Raw genomic sequence first — 13,351 nt, 5'->3', positions numbered from 1 at the left:
GCTAAAATTCACAGACACGCAGAAATCAATAGCGCAGTGACAGAGAGTTCCCAACTGCAAGGAACTTCCTCATAGGTACCTTCACACCTTACATTTAATTACAGTACTTAACAGAAATGTGCTACAGATATTCAAGCTGGGTACAAGCACAGAGCACCAGTACTATCTTTTTCCTCTTCCATTCCTCACTTTTATATGCAATAACTTACTCCCTGAACCACTGATCTGATTCTTAGTTACAGGGGAGGGAAAGAAATAGCACCATCATTACAGAACATAGGTATTTCAGAATGGCCTGACAGTCCACACCTTCTCCCTGTCATTTCAGTGCCCATGAGCCCTTCTGTATTTTTAGACCCCTATCTCTGAGCTCCTGTTCCTACTACCCCTATTTACAGCATTGGAATTTTTAGGGCTGGGAAATGAAATATAACTGAACTGCTGCTGACACCTGTTGTCTGCCCCGAGAAATCCCTGTTCATCAGGCCTGATCTACTTAATACAGTGAAATATGTTATGAAATACATAAGCTAAACTTTCCTGACATCTATTTGAAGTAAAATTTGAGCCAACTCGGAGGAGTAAGGTGAAAGACTGCCTCATTCTTCAAATGGTGTGGGATCACAGAGCCATCTGGTAAAGAAAAATGATTCCAATAACATGCCCTGCTACTAAAAGAGGTTTCTAGACATGATTTACATACTGAGTATGTATGTAACAAAGTGGAAATGAATGGGAACATCCTATAGGAAACAGAGTAGTGAACAGCAAGGCACAACACCAGTGGAAGCGCGATACAGACATCAAGGAACAGAAGCAAACCTTCACCTCAAATGTTATTTGCAATTTCTTACGTAAAATGCAAGAATCATATAATGGCTTGAATTGGAAAGTACCTCAATGATCACTGAGTTCCAACCTCGCTGCCGTGAGCAGGGACACCCCCCACCAGCCCAGGCTGCCCAAAGACCCATCCAGCCTGGCACTGAACACTGTCTGGGGAGGGTACAGCCACAGCTTCTCTGGGCAACCTGTGCCAGGACCTCACCACCCTCAAAGAGAAGAATTTATTCCTAATATTTAATCTAAATTTACCTTCCAAATGTTAATGCCATTAGCCCTTGTTCTATCAGTCCATGCCCTTGTAACCAGCCCCTCTCCAGCCTTCTTGTGAGCCTCCTTCAGGTACTGAAAGGCTCCTCAAGGGTGTCTCTGGAGTCTTCTCTTCTCCAGGCTGAACAAGCTCAACTATCGCAGCCTATCTTTATCAGAGAAGTGCTCCAGACCTCTGATCATCTTCGTGGCCCTTCTCTGGACTTGCACCAACAGCTCCATGTCTTTCCTGTACTGGGAACCCCAGAGTTGGACACAGTACTCCAGGTAGATGCACTACTCCAGGTGAGGTCGCACCAGAGCAAATAAGAGGGGCAGAATCACTTCCCTTGACCTGCTCTTCACACTTCTTTTGGTACAGCCCAAGATACAATTAACTTTCTTGACTGTAAACACACACTGCTAGGTCATGTTGAGTTTCTCATCCACCAAGTCCTCCTGCATCCAAGTCCACTAGATCTACAAATACCAACTTCTGTCCAAAATAAATGCTATCAAAACATAGCAGGTGGCGAGCAATAACTCAGAAAAATTGCTCCAACAGGTATCAACCCGTGTTTTCCACAGTTACGAAGGAACTAGAACAAGACTATACACTGCTGCTAACAACAGAGAGAGCACCAAGCGGCAACCCAAGAAGCCTCATCAGGGATGCTCCCAGGGGATACAGATACAGGTGTGTCTCCATTACACACAGTCCCGAGGGCCCGTGGCTGTGAGCGAGCACCGCATCCTTCCCACTGCCACACAGGAGACAGACGTGCCACGAAAAGGAAATCACCCACAGCTAAACAGGGCAAAACCGCGCAGGCACATCCTGTCGTCAGCTATTTTTTTCCTTCCGTAAACCAGGCGGGCGCAGGAGGGGGCACCGTACAGGCTCTCGCGTGGCAGCCAGTCGCCCTCAACAGGCGACAGTCAGAAGGCAGCACGCTGTTTTCTTCTCCAAACTCCCGAGTCGAGAGGTGCCTGAAAGAGTGGGACGTCTGAAGGGGCATCGCAGCCCAACGGTAACGGCTGGGCGGTAAGAGCGGACACGGGCGGGCAACAAGCCGCCTGTCAGCCACTGCACCGCCGCCATATCGCGGCCGGGCGCCGCGCCACGCCCCACAGCAGCCCAACTCCTGGCGGAAGCGGGAGGCGTCGTCCCCGTCGGGCGCGCAGGCGCAGAGCAGGACGCGTGTGGCCCCCCGCGCCGGCTGGGCGGCCTCCGCGGCGAGGCCACGCCTTTTCTCCCGCCAGCCGCGCGCTCCCCTTCCTCCGCAGCCCCAGCGAAGGCTGCCGCTCGTTTCCAGCAGCGTCCCAGCGCCGCCGGGACCCCTGGAGCCGCCCCCCCCGGCTCCGAGCAGCGGCTGTAGCCAGGGAGCCGGCGCGGCGCGGCGGCCGGACCGAGCGGGGAGATGAACACGGTGCTGTCCCGGGCCAACTCGCTCTTCGCCTTCTCTTTGAGCGTGATGGCGGCGCTCACCTTCGGCTGCTTCATCACCACCGCCTTCAAAGAACGCAGCGTGCCCGTTAGCATCGCCGTCTCCCGGGTCACGCTGTGAGTGCGGCGGGGAAAGGAAGGGGGCGGCACGGAGGGCCGGGCCGGGCGGCGGCGGCGGCTCGCCGGAGAGGGGAAGGGGTTGTCGGAGAACCGCGGCTTTTCTCCGCATAACGACTGGGGGGCGCTTGGGGGGGGGACGTCGGGGCTCGGCCGGCGCAGACGCGAATGGGGTCCCGCCGCCGCTGTGGTCCTCGCCGCTGCCGTTCCGCCAGCCGTTTCGGCCGAGGTCTCAGCTTCCGGCCCGCTCCCTCGCCGCCCGCCTGGGCCAATGAGACAGCCCCACGACGGCGCTCCGCCGCCTCACGCCCTGGCCGGGCGGGAACCGGGGCGGTGCCGCCCGCGTTGGGCGGTTTGCTGCCGGTCTGCGCGATGAGCTGGTGCCCCGCTGCAGATGCTGGCGGGGGGCCGCTGTGTCGGGGCGCGCTTGCTGGCTGGCGAACGCCACTTGCGGTCTCTGTGATGCGGTGACGATGTACAGGGGAGCCGAGCGAGCCGCTTTGGGCAGCAGGGGCGGGGGGGAGGCAGGGATCACGGCCTCACTCCCTTGCACAGCGTTTTAATTATTCGCCCCCTTAGATTTTTCCGCTGGTAACATACTTTATCTTCCCACATGCTGTGACAGCCTGGGATGGAGCTATCGCTAGGTGTAACACCGCATCAGGAGCCTGTCATCCGCAGGACACAATGTGCTGATGCCAACCCGTGTAGGGGAACCTTTTCTAACTTCCTTCACTTTTAAGAAGCTGTCACAGGAAACTTCCATCGAGTATGTGTGGTGTAGAGGGCCGTAGTTGCTGTAGTTGCACAAGGAGTTGAGCAGCTGCCACTGCCACCAAAAAATGGAGGTCTTTGCCCCTGCTTCTAGCAATGTGGTCCTTTGCCAGCACTGCACGGGAGAATGGGGCTCGCAGGACACTTTACCGAGCTGCTTTAACTCAATGATGAGTTTGTTAGCTTTGTTATTGGTGGTGGTGGTGAGGTAAAGCATCTAGGGGAGCTTTGGAGCAACCCCAAGGTAAGTGGCAGGAGTGAATAGCTAGCAGCATGGTTTGAATACAGATAAAGAGTGGGCACTGCAGTGCTCTTCTGGATTGGTTTAATACTTCAGGAAAACAAACCCCATGTTTCTGCTAGATTGAGGATTGCAAACAGCATAAAACTGGCACAAAAGCAGATTTTGTGAGTGCTTTGGTAACTTGACATGTGAGGTAGCATGCTAATGCCTAATTGGGGTGAATTTTATATTGCCAGTCCCTTCTGTGATGCACAGATGTGATATTAATGAGAATCATTATATCTCAGTTGCTTTTCTTCAACTTCTAAGACGTTCTGCAGACCCCAAGCTTAGTGCTAGTGATTCAGAGATGAAATCAAGTGCTTGACAAGGAAGAGTTACTGCTTAAAAAGATGGAGTTGTTTGGATTTTTTGGCAGAAAAAAAAAAAGGGTGGTGTTTTTCTTAACAACTGTCTCCAAAAGTAGGGTTTTTTTTCTGCTAGTAAACTTTTTTGAGATTACTAAACTTAGTTTTAGTGTAATTATATTTTAATGAACTGATAAAAAGTTAATAATTCCTAATATTTTTCTTCCACAAGGAGTTAAGGTCTGTAGCTGATTGCAAGTCTCCTTTTAGTATTCCTCTTTGCAGAGGCTATGTTTGGTAAATTTATAATGTATGAAAATATCTGTTATTTTCCAGTTCCTTTGTAATGTGGTTTAGTGTGGTAATGTCAGATATTCCTCCAAAAGTGAATTTCTAATTGTCTTCCAAAAGATAGGATTTTCCATTATATAAAGAAAATAAGCGTTGTCTTTATACTGTTACTTAAATATATTCCAGGGGAAATCTCCTAAGTTTTGTGAACTACAAATATAAACACTGTTTTATCAGAATGGTTGGAGTGTCTTGTATAAGACTGAGCACTAGAGGTTGGAGTGGTTTTTTCAATGGAAAGTTGAGAAATAATGTTGCAAACAGTTGCCAGCAGTCAGCTAGGCTACCAGCATTCCAATCAGCTTTATATACTTGGGGGTGGCTGACAACGTGTTTTACTATGGTGAAGTGCAGTGCGGTTTAGGTACACATAGATGCAGACTGTTGTGACACGAAATAGGCTGTTTGTATAACTTAGGCTGCTGTGATGTCAAGGCCTGTCTTTTGAAACTGTGATTCTGTGATTTCTGGAAGGCAGGTTTTATTTTGTAATATGCATTGTATTTCAGCCAAAAGTATGTAAAAGAAAGTACAGAAAACAGGCAAGGGAAATACGTAATAAGAATAATTGTGTAAAGCCTGAAAGAGAAATAATGAGAAAGGATAATCATGTATTTTGTTTTGTCTTAGAAAAAATGTAGAAGACTTCACTGGACCTAGAGAAAGAAGTGATTTGGGATTCGTCACATTTGACATTACTGCAGATATCCTTAATCGAAAACATGGTTTACGAACACTCTGAAATAAGAACATCTTGACATCTACTCTTGTTAACTTGTAATCTTGAGGTATTCAGAACTTGAGGAATACGAGCAATTTGTCCTTAAAATCTAAATTTAAAGGACTGAAAAGTAGTATTTTACATAACTGGGGCAGTAAGATAGAACTTGGAATAGCTGTTCTGTCTCCAGTAGGTGACACAGGGTGAGCTGTTTTATTTTAATGCCAGTTTTTAGAATGAGGTCCGGGGTGAAGTGCACTGAGTTTAATAATGGGAGGTGCAGTTTAACATCTGGACATTATTATCATTAAGTACAGTTTGTATTGGTGGCTTGAGGTGTGAATTAATTGTGGCATTTATAAAACGTGCTATTTTGACTGTTACACTGAATCTTGAAACTGATGTAACTTTCCAACTAATTTTGTTGTGATTTTTTCAAAGTTCTGGCCCTGTCATAGTTGCATACAAGCACGTATCTTCCTTTAAAAATATAAAGATGTTAAACTAAAATCTTGAACATTGAATTGTATTAAATTCATTGGGAAGCATATGAGGTACTATAAGAATTACAACGTTACTTTTTGGACTCTTTGTCATTGCTGCCATCTTTTTAAAACTTTTCTTTTGTTTTTCTCTGCTTCCCTGATAGTCTGGTTTTTATTGAGGAAAGAGTTGTGTGTTTGGTTTTGTTTCTGGTAGGTTTTTGACAGCAGAAGGGAATCATTCTTAGGATTTACGGTCTTGATAGGAAGAAAAAAAAAATCAGTATTTTTCTGCAGAAGTTGGTACCAAATATAAGGCAGTGTGCTTTACCTCACGTGATTACACTGAGCCTTGCTTTGCAGCTGGGATGAGATTCCTGGGATTTTTCCTTGTCTGATGATTTTCTTGTCACCTTATTAGGTAAGACATTGCTTACCCTCTGTGTTTCCTCTTCCCTCTTTCAGAGAATAGTACATTGTGTAAGCAAATAAAACAAAATACAAATCTTGAGGGCATGTCAACGCTGGAAAACAGCTTAATCGGATTTTTTGTAGGTGTGTGTTGCACAGGAATATGAGACGCTTTCTTTTATTGGTTAGAAACAGGAGAGGTGAACTCCTAAGTCTGAGTTGTACCTCTGAAATGCTTAAGCGTGTTAAAACCAGAGAATAAACTTCTGAAGTAGATGAACTGTATGCGGTGTATTTAGGGGGAAGCAGAGCAAGGCAGTTCGGGATCTCAAAAAGGAATGTTCTTATTCAAGGATTAGACTGAAGTATGTTGGTGTAAGATTCCATGTTTTAATAACTTTTGATAATAGCAGTAGTTTTAAGTTAGTTTTTTATAAAAAAACCCAAAAAAACCAACCTTCTAATCTTTCACTCCTGGCATAAACAAACCTCGGAGTGTATAGAGGTGTGAGATACAGCTTTCTGGTTGGTGAGAGGTTTTTTTTGGAAGACATTTTTAAGGAGATACAGGTGAGTAGACTTGACTTAACTAGCAGAAAGATGATGTTAGGCCTAGGAAGAATGAAATAAAATGACAGAAAAAGAAACTAGAGAAAGGAAAAGGGAGTAGACAGTTTTCACAAACTCTTTTTGCATTACTAACTTTATCAAGTATTATTTTGTAATAATACAATCATGTAAAGTGGGTCTTCAGACTGTTGTTTGTTGCTTAGAGTTATGTGATTAAAAATGTTCAAGTAAAATAGCTCCAGCTACTCTTACAGCAACAGTATCTAATTCCTTAATTCTTTCCATACTTGACTTTTGAATTAGAGGGTTAAAAGCATGTTCCAGTCTTGGGATGAGTGGAACAAGATAGAACAGATTTTGAGGCTATTTAGAAAATCTGTTCCATTTATTTTTTGAGATAGTGGCAAACAGAATTAAAAAAAGTTCTCTTCCTTAGCAGTCACACAGGGTGAATTTTACTGCAATATAAACAACAGACAAATTTAGAATATAAGCTCTTTTATATCAATGGTCTTAAATGGCAGTCATCAGTAGATAATTGAATCTGCTAGTTCCTGGTGTCCCTTTTAACATGAAATACTTCCCATCTACTTATTACTCTAATGTGGGTATTACAGGCCCTTTGAACTCTCTATACTCCCCCAATTTCATATTTATATATTGCTTAATGCTATTGTGTCTTGATCCACAGTTGGATACCAGGGTTCTTTGATCGTATAAGTAATCACTTTGAAAATATTTACTGAAGAATTCTGTCTTGCCTTTTATGTTTAAGGTTTTATAATAGATTGTCTAGCAGCAGATTATGGTTACAAGCTGGTATTGTCAAAATATAGAGCTCTTATGTTATTGGCAGAAATAGCTGTTAGATTTCATAAGTAAGTAAAAAACCAAAACCCACTCAAGAATGTGTTGCTTTAATATGATTAAAATCTAGGTTAGAGCTCCTGGAAGTGCTCTGATTTTATAAATAAGTTGAGGTATGTTGAAATATAAGAACTCACTATAATAATTATAGTCTACTTAGATCTAGTAAAAATAATACAAGGTTATATAAGTACAAGATGTTATTTTTCTTAACTCGCATACATCTGCAGAGTATATTTGACTGGAATGTTAAACAATTGTTTCTATATTTGTCTGCAGAATATTCAACAAAAAACAATGTAAGTATCAAAAAGCAAGTTGAAGCAATTATCCATTTTGTACTGCAGCTATTTTTAACATTCTGAAGTTCTGCTGGGAAGAGCTAAGGCACCACCATTTCCTACCACTGTGGACTGTTTTTACTGCCCTTCATGACTGTTTTCTTGACAGTTTAACTGCGAGGTGGGACGTTCACCCTGATGAAAACTAACAATATGGGCCCAGCAGAGTGGGAGAAAAGTAACATGTCCCTTGTTCAGAGGTGGACTGTAAATGTGTTTTTTTTTCCCCCCCCACGTCTTTGGTCTCTCCATTTTGTTTTTCCCCAATGTTCAGTGGTTGGCTCTTGTTAGAAACAAGTTACAGGGGCCTTTTTTTCCAGCCAGGTGTGGTGGGTCTCTCGTTCATCAATCCCACAGTACCAGTTACTGTAGCCCCGTAATACATTTATGTAACCTTGTCATACTTTTCAAAGTGATTGGTTGGGCTATGTTTAAATTGGTTGCTACTGATTTTTCACTTTGGTTAGCTTTTTTCACTGATTGGAACTGTGTGGAGCAGACTATAGAAATAAATTATTTTAATGGCAGGCTGGGCAGCTGCAGTGCCACTGAATTCTTGCTTCAGCTGTGGTCACATTGCAACGAAGGCAGTGTGAAGGCTTGGCGTTTTCTCTTAACCTGATGCACAAAACTATCTCCCTACTTTTCTTTTTTTCTTCTAGAGTACCTTAGTTATTTCATACATGCTGGAGGATATTGTGTTTTGTACTAAAATAGTTTTTAGGGTTCCTTATTAAAGTCTGGGACCTCATTGTCTTGTTAAGTCTTTTGCATTATCTCTATTGTCCACATAAATCACCAGTTTTCACAAATTTTTGAAATAGTTTTTCTCTAAATCACTCTAAGTTACTAAATGAAACTGCTTAGTACCTACCTACTTAAAAAAACAGTATAAAGTTTCAAATATTATAGAATTTGGGATGTGTCCTTTGAATAGTTCATACAATTCTTGGGGTTACGCTTCCAATTCAAGTAGAGATTTTTTACAATTAAAGTTGGGAAAATGTTAATTAAACAGGCAGTATCATGATAGCTCAATTTAAGTCCTTTACTTGAAATGAAGTCTAAATAGTGCCTTAAAAGTGAGTTACCTTTGCAATTCAAAAGGAAAACCCATTATATTCTGTAAGTTTTTCTAGCTTATGACTTTTAAATGACTTTCTCACTTATTGAGCTGATTTTTGTTCCCATTTATTCTGTGCCACACTTAAGTGTGTAGTAATACTGTCATGTTGTGTCCCTCATGCACACCCTCCACCCCTCACCCCCCATTCCTAAAGCATTATTTTGTTAAGTTAGTTTTGGATTGCAAGCATGTGCTTCAGCTTCAGAGTTTTTAGATGAGTAATGCTATGAAATTCCAGTGACTGACTATGATCTTGTTAGGATCCTTGCTGACTTAATTACAATTGTATTTTTAGGCTCTAAACCAGGTGGTCCTTTGGGACAAGATCATACTGAGAGGAGAAAACCCCAGGCTGTTCTTAAAAGACATGAAGTCAAAATACTTCTTCTTTGATGATGGAAATGGTCTCAAGTAAGTAAATGCTATCATTATTCACGGTGTCTTTATTTACTTGCTTAGTTTGCATTTTATATGTTTTTATTGCTGTAGTAAGGTGCCTACATTCTATCTGATATTCTGTCAGTCTATCTGATATTCTGTCAGTCTGTTGCATCTTTGTAATTTGATTGCCTAGAAGATGTACTGCTGTTACGAGCAGTAGTCTTCTGGGTTTCTGCTTCCAATATTCTTGTCTGTGTAGAATTGTTTCTGGGATGCTCTTGACTCCAGAGGACCTAGGTAACAGTAACATAAAAATCCTATCTGGTAAACCAGGTAATACTTCATGAAGTAACTATATAAAATTAAAATTACTATTGTTTCTGGATCAGGAAAACAATTTGTATCCTAATTTATTGAATATTAGTATTAAATTATTAAATTAGTTAACTTGTGTATTTGTCCTGATAATCTTTGTTGCTTTTGCAGGGGAAACAGGAATGTCACGTTGACTCTCTCCTGGAATGTTGTACCAAATGCTGGCATTCTACCTCTTGTAACAGGATCAGGACATGTGTCTGTACCTTTCCCAGATACCTATGAAACAACAAAAAGTTATTAAATTATAATACTGATTCCTAAGCAAGATATTTTTATACTTGTATATTGTGAATAAATTTTATTGCAGTTTCTTTTCACATCCCATCCAACCCTTCAGTGAAAGGTACTTATTTTCCTCAGATCTAACAGCATGGGAAAAGGAAACTTTTTTTTTTTTTTTAAATAAAACATTGAATCTGAAGGGAAAGGTAAATTGCCGAGTAATGGGTTTTGGGGGGAAACTGAGGAATTTTGTTTTTTATTTCTCCTGGCCATCTGGGTATAGATCTCATTTTCTTCTAAATAAACATTTTTAAACCAGAAAATATTCTTAGTGGGTTTTTTGTTTTGGTAGGGCTTTGTTTTTAGGTACTGTATGGCTACTTTATCTGTGCAGAACTCAAAGACCCTGGAGTTACTTTCCTGAGAGTGCCTAAAGGAAATTGCTATTCTGTTACACCATTTTGCTAAATGTGTGCTTAGTGTGTTGCAATAAGGTAAGCTTATTCCTTTCTAGGGCTGCCAGCAGCTGCTTTGAAGACTCATAGTTCTTTATCTGTGGTGAAGCCTGTAGATCTTGTTTCGAGTGCTATTGATATACCCACATACAATTCTTTATTATAAAACATTTTAATAACTGCTTATAGTGCAGCTCATTGGAAGGATAAAAATACATCTTTTTGGTGTGTTAAGCATGTCAGTAAGAAAGGGAAATGCTTTAAGTAAAGACAGTCTGTCTACAAAGCAACCATTTGATCTTCATTGGGCTCTGCTCAGCACAAAGAATGAACATACATGTTCCAGAGGGAGCTGGGACAGCTAATATTAGAGGAGGCCTTCTGTAGCATGGAATGGGGTAGATGTTCTCTAAAACAGTCTGGGAAAGCATTAAAGGAATAGACGATTTCCCAGGGGAAGACAGAGTATGTAGACAGCCTGAATATGGGTAAGAGTCTACCTGCAAGACTTCCTCACTTGCATCAACCAGGAATGGTAATGAGCAACAGTTTCAGTCTGCGCCTCTGCTGGAGGGGTGGCCTCTCTGCGGCTGCACATCCTGTTCCTTGTGTCTTCCTGTACTTGGCTACAGCCACAGAAGCTTGTCAGAGATGAGGTGCAGAAAGAAGAAACAGGGTATTGGGATGCCCCTTGGAGAGAACAGTTTATATCTATCAACTAGTTTTTCCTGCCCATCATGTGTCTGGGGGGAGCGTTTGCCACTGTCCCCTTCCTCATGTAGCTCTTGATTCAAACAAAGTCTGGTGGGATTGAATTTATTGCTAGAGGTTGAATGTTCTGGGGAGCTTCAGAGAGAGAGTCAAAACTACAAGGCTTTTAGTACTGCAAATCAGAAAAAGTAAGTTAATAATCAGAAAAATTAGGAGAATTGCAGTGTGAAAAAGCTTTCAAAAGGAGAGACACAAACAAATGGGTCAGTCTCCCCCTTGTTATGAACTCACCTAAGAGGCAGTGGATTTTGAGGAAGCCAACTTTTTTTTTAAAAGGGATGTTTAATATTTGTGAATTGCCCTGAAGTGCCTATTTAGTACATTCTCTGTGTTGGTGCATCAATCAAGCAGTTGCTGAAAAAAAATTCAGAAAAGTGCTTTGTCTTTTTATAAAAATAGTTCTGCTTTTTAAGTGTGAAAATGAGAAAAAAATTTTAACAGGAATATTTTGGGACAATTTTTCACTTGTATCAGACATACTGATGTACATGAATTCCATTTCTCTGAACTTGGGCTGTGTTCCACAATTAGCATAATAGCACAGTGAGATACATCCTATTTTTCCTGTGCTTTCATATCAAATGTATACATTGCTCTAAAAACTTGACTGTTACAGAGAACTTAATGCTGCCATACAGAAGGGGAAAAATAATTTAGAGGTAATTGTGGAACTGTTTTATTAATTACCAAGTAAGCTGATGGCTTACTCATAAATTATATTCCTTAAGTGTTTACTGAAACATCTTTCTTCTTGTGGCTTGGCATTCAACCACTTCCCTGTGTTCCTTTTTGTAGTACTCAAATATAAAGGCTGTCTATGGAAGAGGTGTTCTAACTACAAAGACAAGGATCCTCTGTCAAAATCCATCAGACAGAAATCTATGTTCTTCCCATCTGATAGTAGCAGAATTTTAGGACACTGAAACTGCAGCTTCTAATGTGATGCTTGAAGCTCCTCTTGCCTTTCCCAGTAAAGAGAAATAATGTTTGAGGTAAGCATTTTAGAGGGATGACAAGACCATCGCTGAGTTTGGGTTCTTCTAAGAACTCGGTTTAGGGCCAGCAAAAATGAGCGCTCTAATGGTATTGTACGAGCTCACCCATCACTTCTTGGTCACCAAACAGAACAGGATCCTTTCTGTTCTCTTGGTTCAGGAAGCAAGAAGGTAAATTCCTCAGTTGGTATCATTAAAGCTTTTCAAAAAGTAAAGTGACAGTTCTCAAACCATTTATAAGAAGAGTGCTCTTTTCTGGATACAAATTAACATTGCTCTTTATCTCTTCTGATACATCCTATACAAAGTATTTTTATTGCAGGCAGCTGATGGTTCTCTTAGATGTGTTACTAGCTAATGATCCTTTACACAGGGATGTGTACAAAAGGTGTATTCTGTAGCAACTGATTTACTTAATGGGAGAAGGCTTGAAATCCTTTTGTAGGAAATCTGAACTGAAAACAGTTCTGGTGCATTTCAGATAGCACTGTCTTGAGAAAAGTGGCCTGGCTTTCCACCTGCTGTTGAGACCACACATCCTGATACACAAAGCCATGTACAGGAAAAGAAAATAACTTTAAAATCTGTATTTAAAGCTCGGCTCCCCTGTGCATACCATTATTAGTGGTTTGGAGCTATAGATACTGAAAATAGACATTGAGAAAATAAATTACTTGTAACTTTTGGCTGTTTATTCTTTTAGTTTCTTCTGAACAACAAAATCCAATGGTTATTGTATTACTTCAGTATTTGAGCAGAGTTATAGTATTTTTGGGTCAATTGCAAATGTTGAAAATGCTATGCTTCTGAAAATTATTTTGAGAGAGGTTTTGCAAGAACAGTTATGTAAAATGCTGTGTAGATTGAAAATTCAAGTATTGGAGCAGCAATCTTACTCCAAGTTGGTGTAAGAAAATACATAGAAAATAAGTATTTGTAAGGCTTCGGTATTGAAGGAATGTTCTGGTTTACTCACCATCTTTATTTTGGACAAAAATGGAGATTCTTGTCCATTAAGAACCAGTTGAAACCTGTTTTTAAAACAAACCAAACAAAAATACACTTACCTTATCTGTAGTTGCACACTATAAATTCAAAATAAAAATAATGGAGCAAAATCTATCCAGAGAACATTTTTGAAAACTCAGGTGTAGCCAACAGCGATGCCTGACCTGGCAGCCCTTTCCCTCCCCCAGGCCAGGCTCTATTACACATTGAAATCACCTGGCACTGCCCTGGGCTTCCCAGCTGTATCCCCT

At 41.4% G+C, this 13,351-nt stretch overlaps 1 protein-coding gene across 1 annotated transcript; it reads left to right on the top strand.

Annotated features, from left to right (window-relative positions):
• Positions 1–2,385: 2,385 nt before the first annotated feature.
• SPCS3 (signal peptidase complex subunit 3) lies at positions 2,386–9,910 on the top strand. Its single transcript, XM_084263472.1, has 5 exons — positions 2,386–2,656; positions 5,003–5,078; positions 7,648–7,722; positions 9,186–9,301; positions 9,758–9,910. Exons 1-5 carry the CDS (start codon positions 2,514–2,516, stop codon positions 9,888–9,890), a joined length of 543 nt encoding a protein of 180 aa, XP_084119598.1. The 5' UTR covers positions 2,386–2,513; the 3' UTR covers positions 9,891–9,910.
• Positions 9,911–13,351: the final 3,441 nt, after the last annotated feature.

This window comes from Gallinula chloropus (assembly GCF_964237585.1).
Source record: "Gallinula chloropus genome assembly, chromosome: 4".
NCBI lineage: Eukaryota > Metazoa > Chordata > Aves > Gruiformes > Rallidae > Gallinula > Gallinula chloropus.
This window is presented reverse-complemented; position numbering and strand designations above follow the sequence as displayed.

What these genes read in the sequence shown, in the direction of transcription:
- SPCS3 (XM_084263472.1), top strand. Translation starts at nt 2,514, where the DNA reads ATGAACACGGTGCTGTCCCGGGCCAACTCGCTCTTCGCCTTCTCTTTG. An exon ending in CATTTGACATTACTGCAGAT is followed by an intron (nt 5,079 to 7,647) that starts ATCCTTAATCGA and finishes ACTCGCATACAT; the next exon opens with CTGCAGAGTATATTTGACTG. An exon ending in GATGATGGAAATGGTCTCAA is followed by an intron (nt 9,302 to 9,757) that starts GTAAGTAAATGC and finishes TTGCTTTTGCAG; the next exon opens with GGGAAACAGGAATGTCACGT.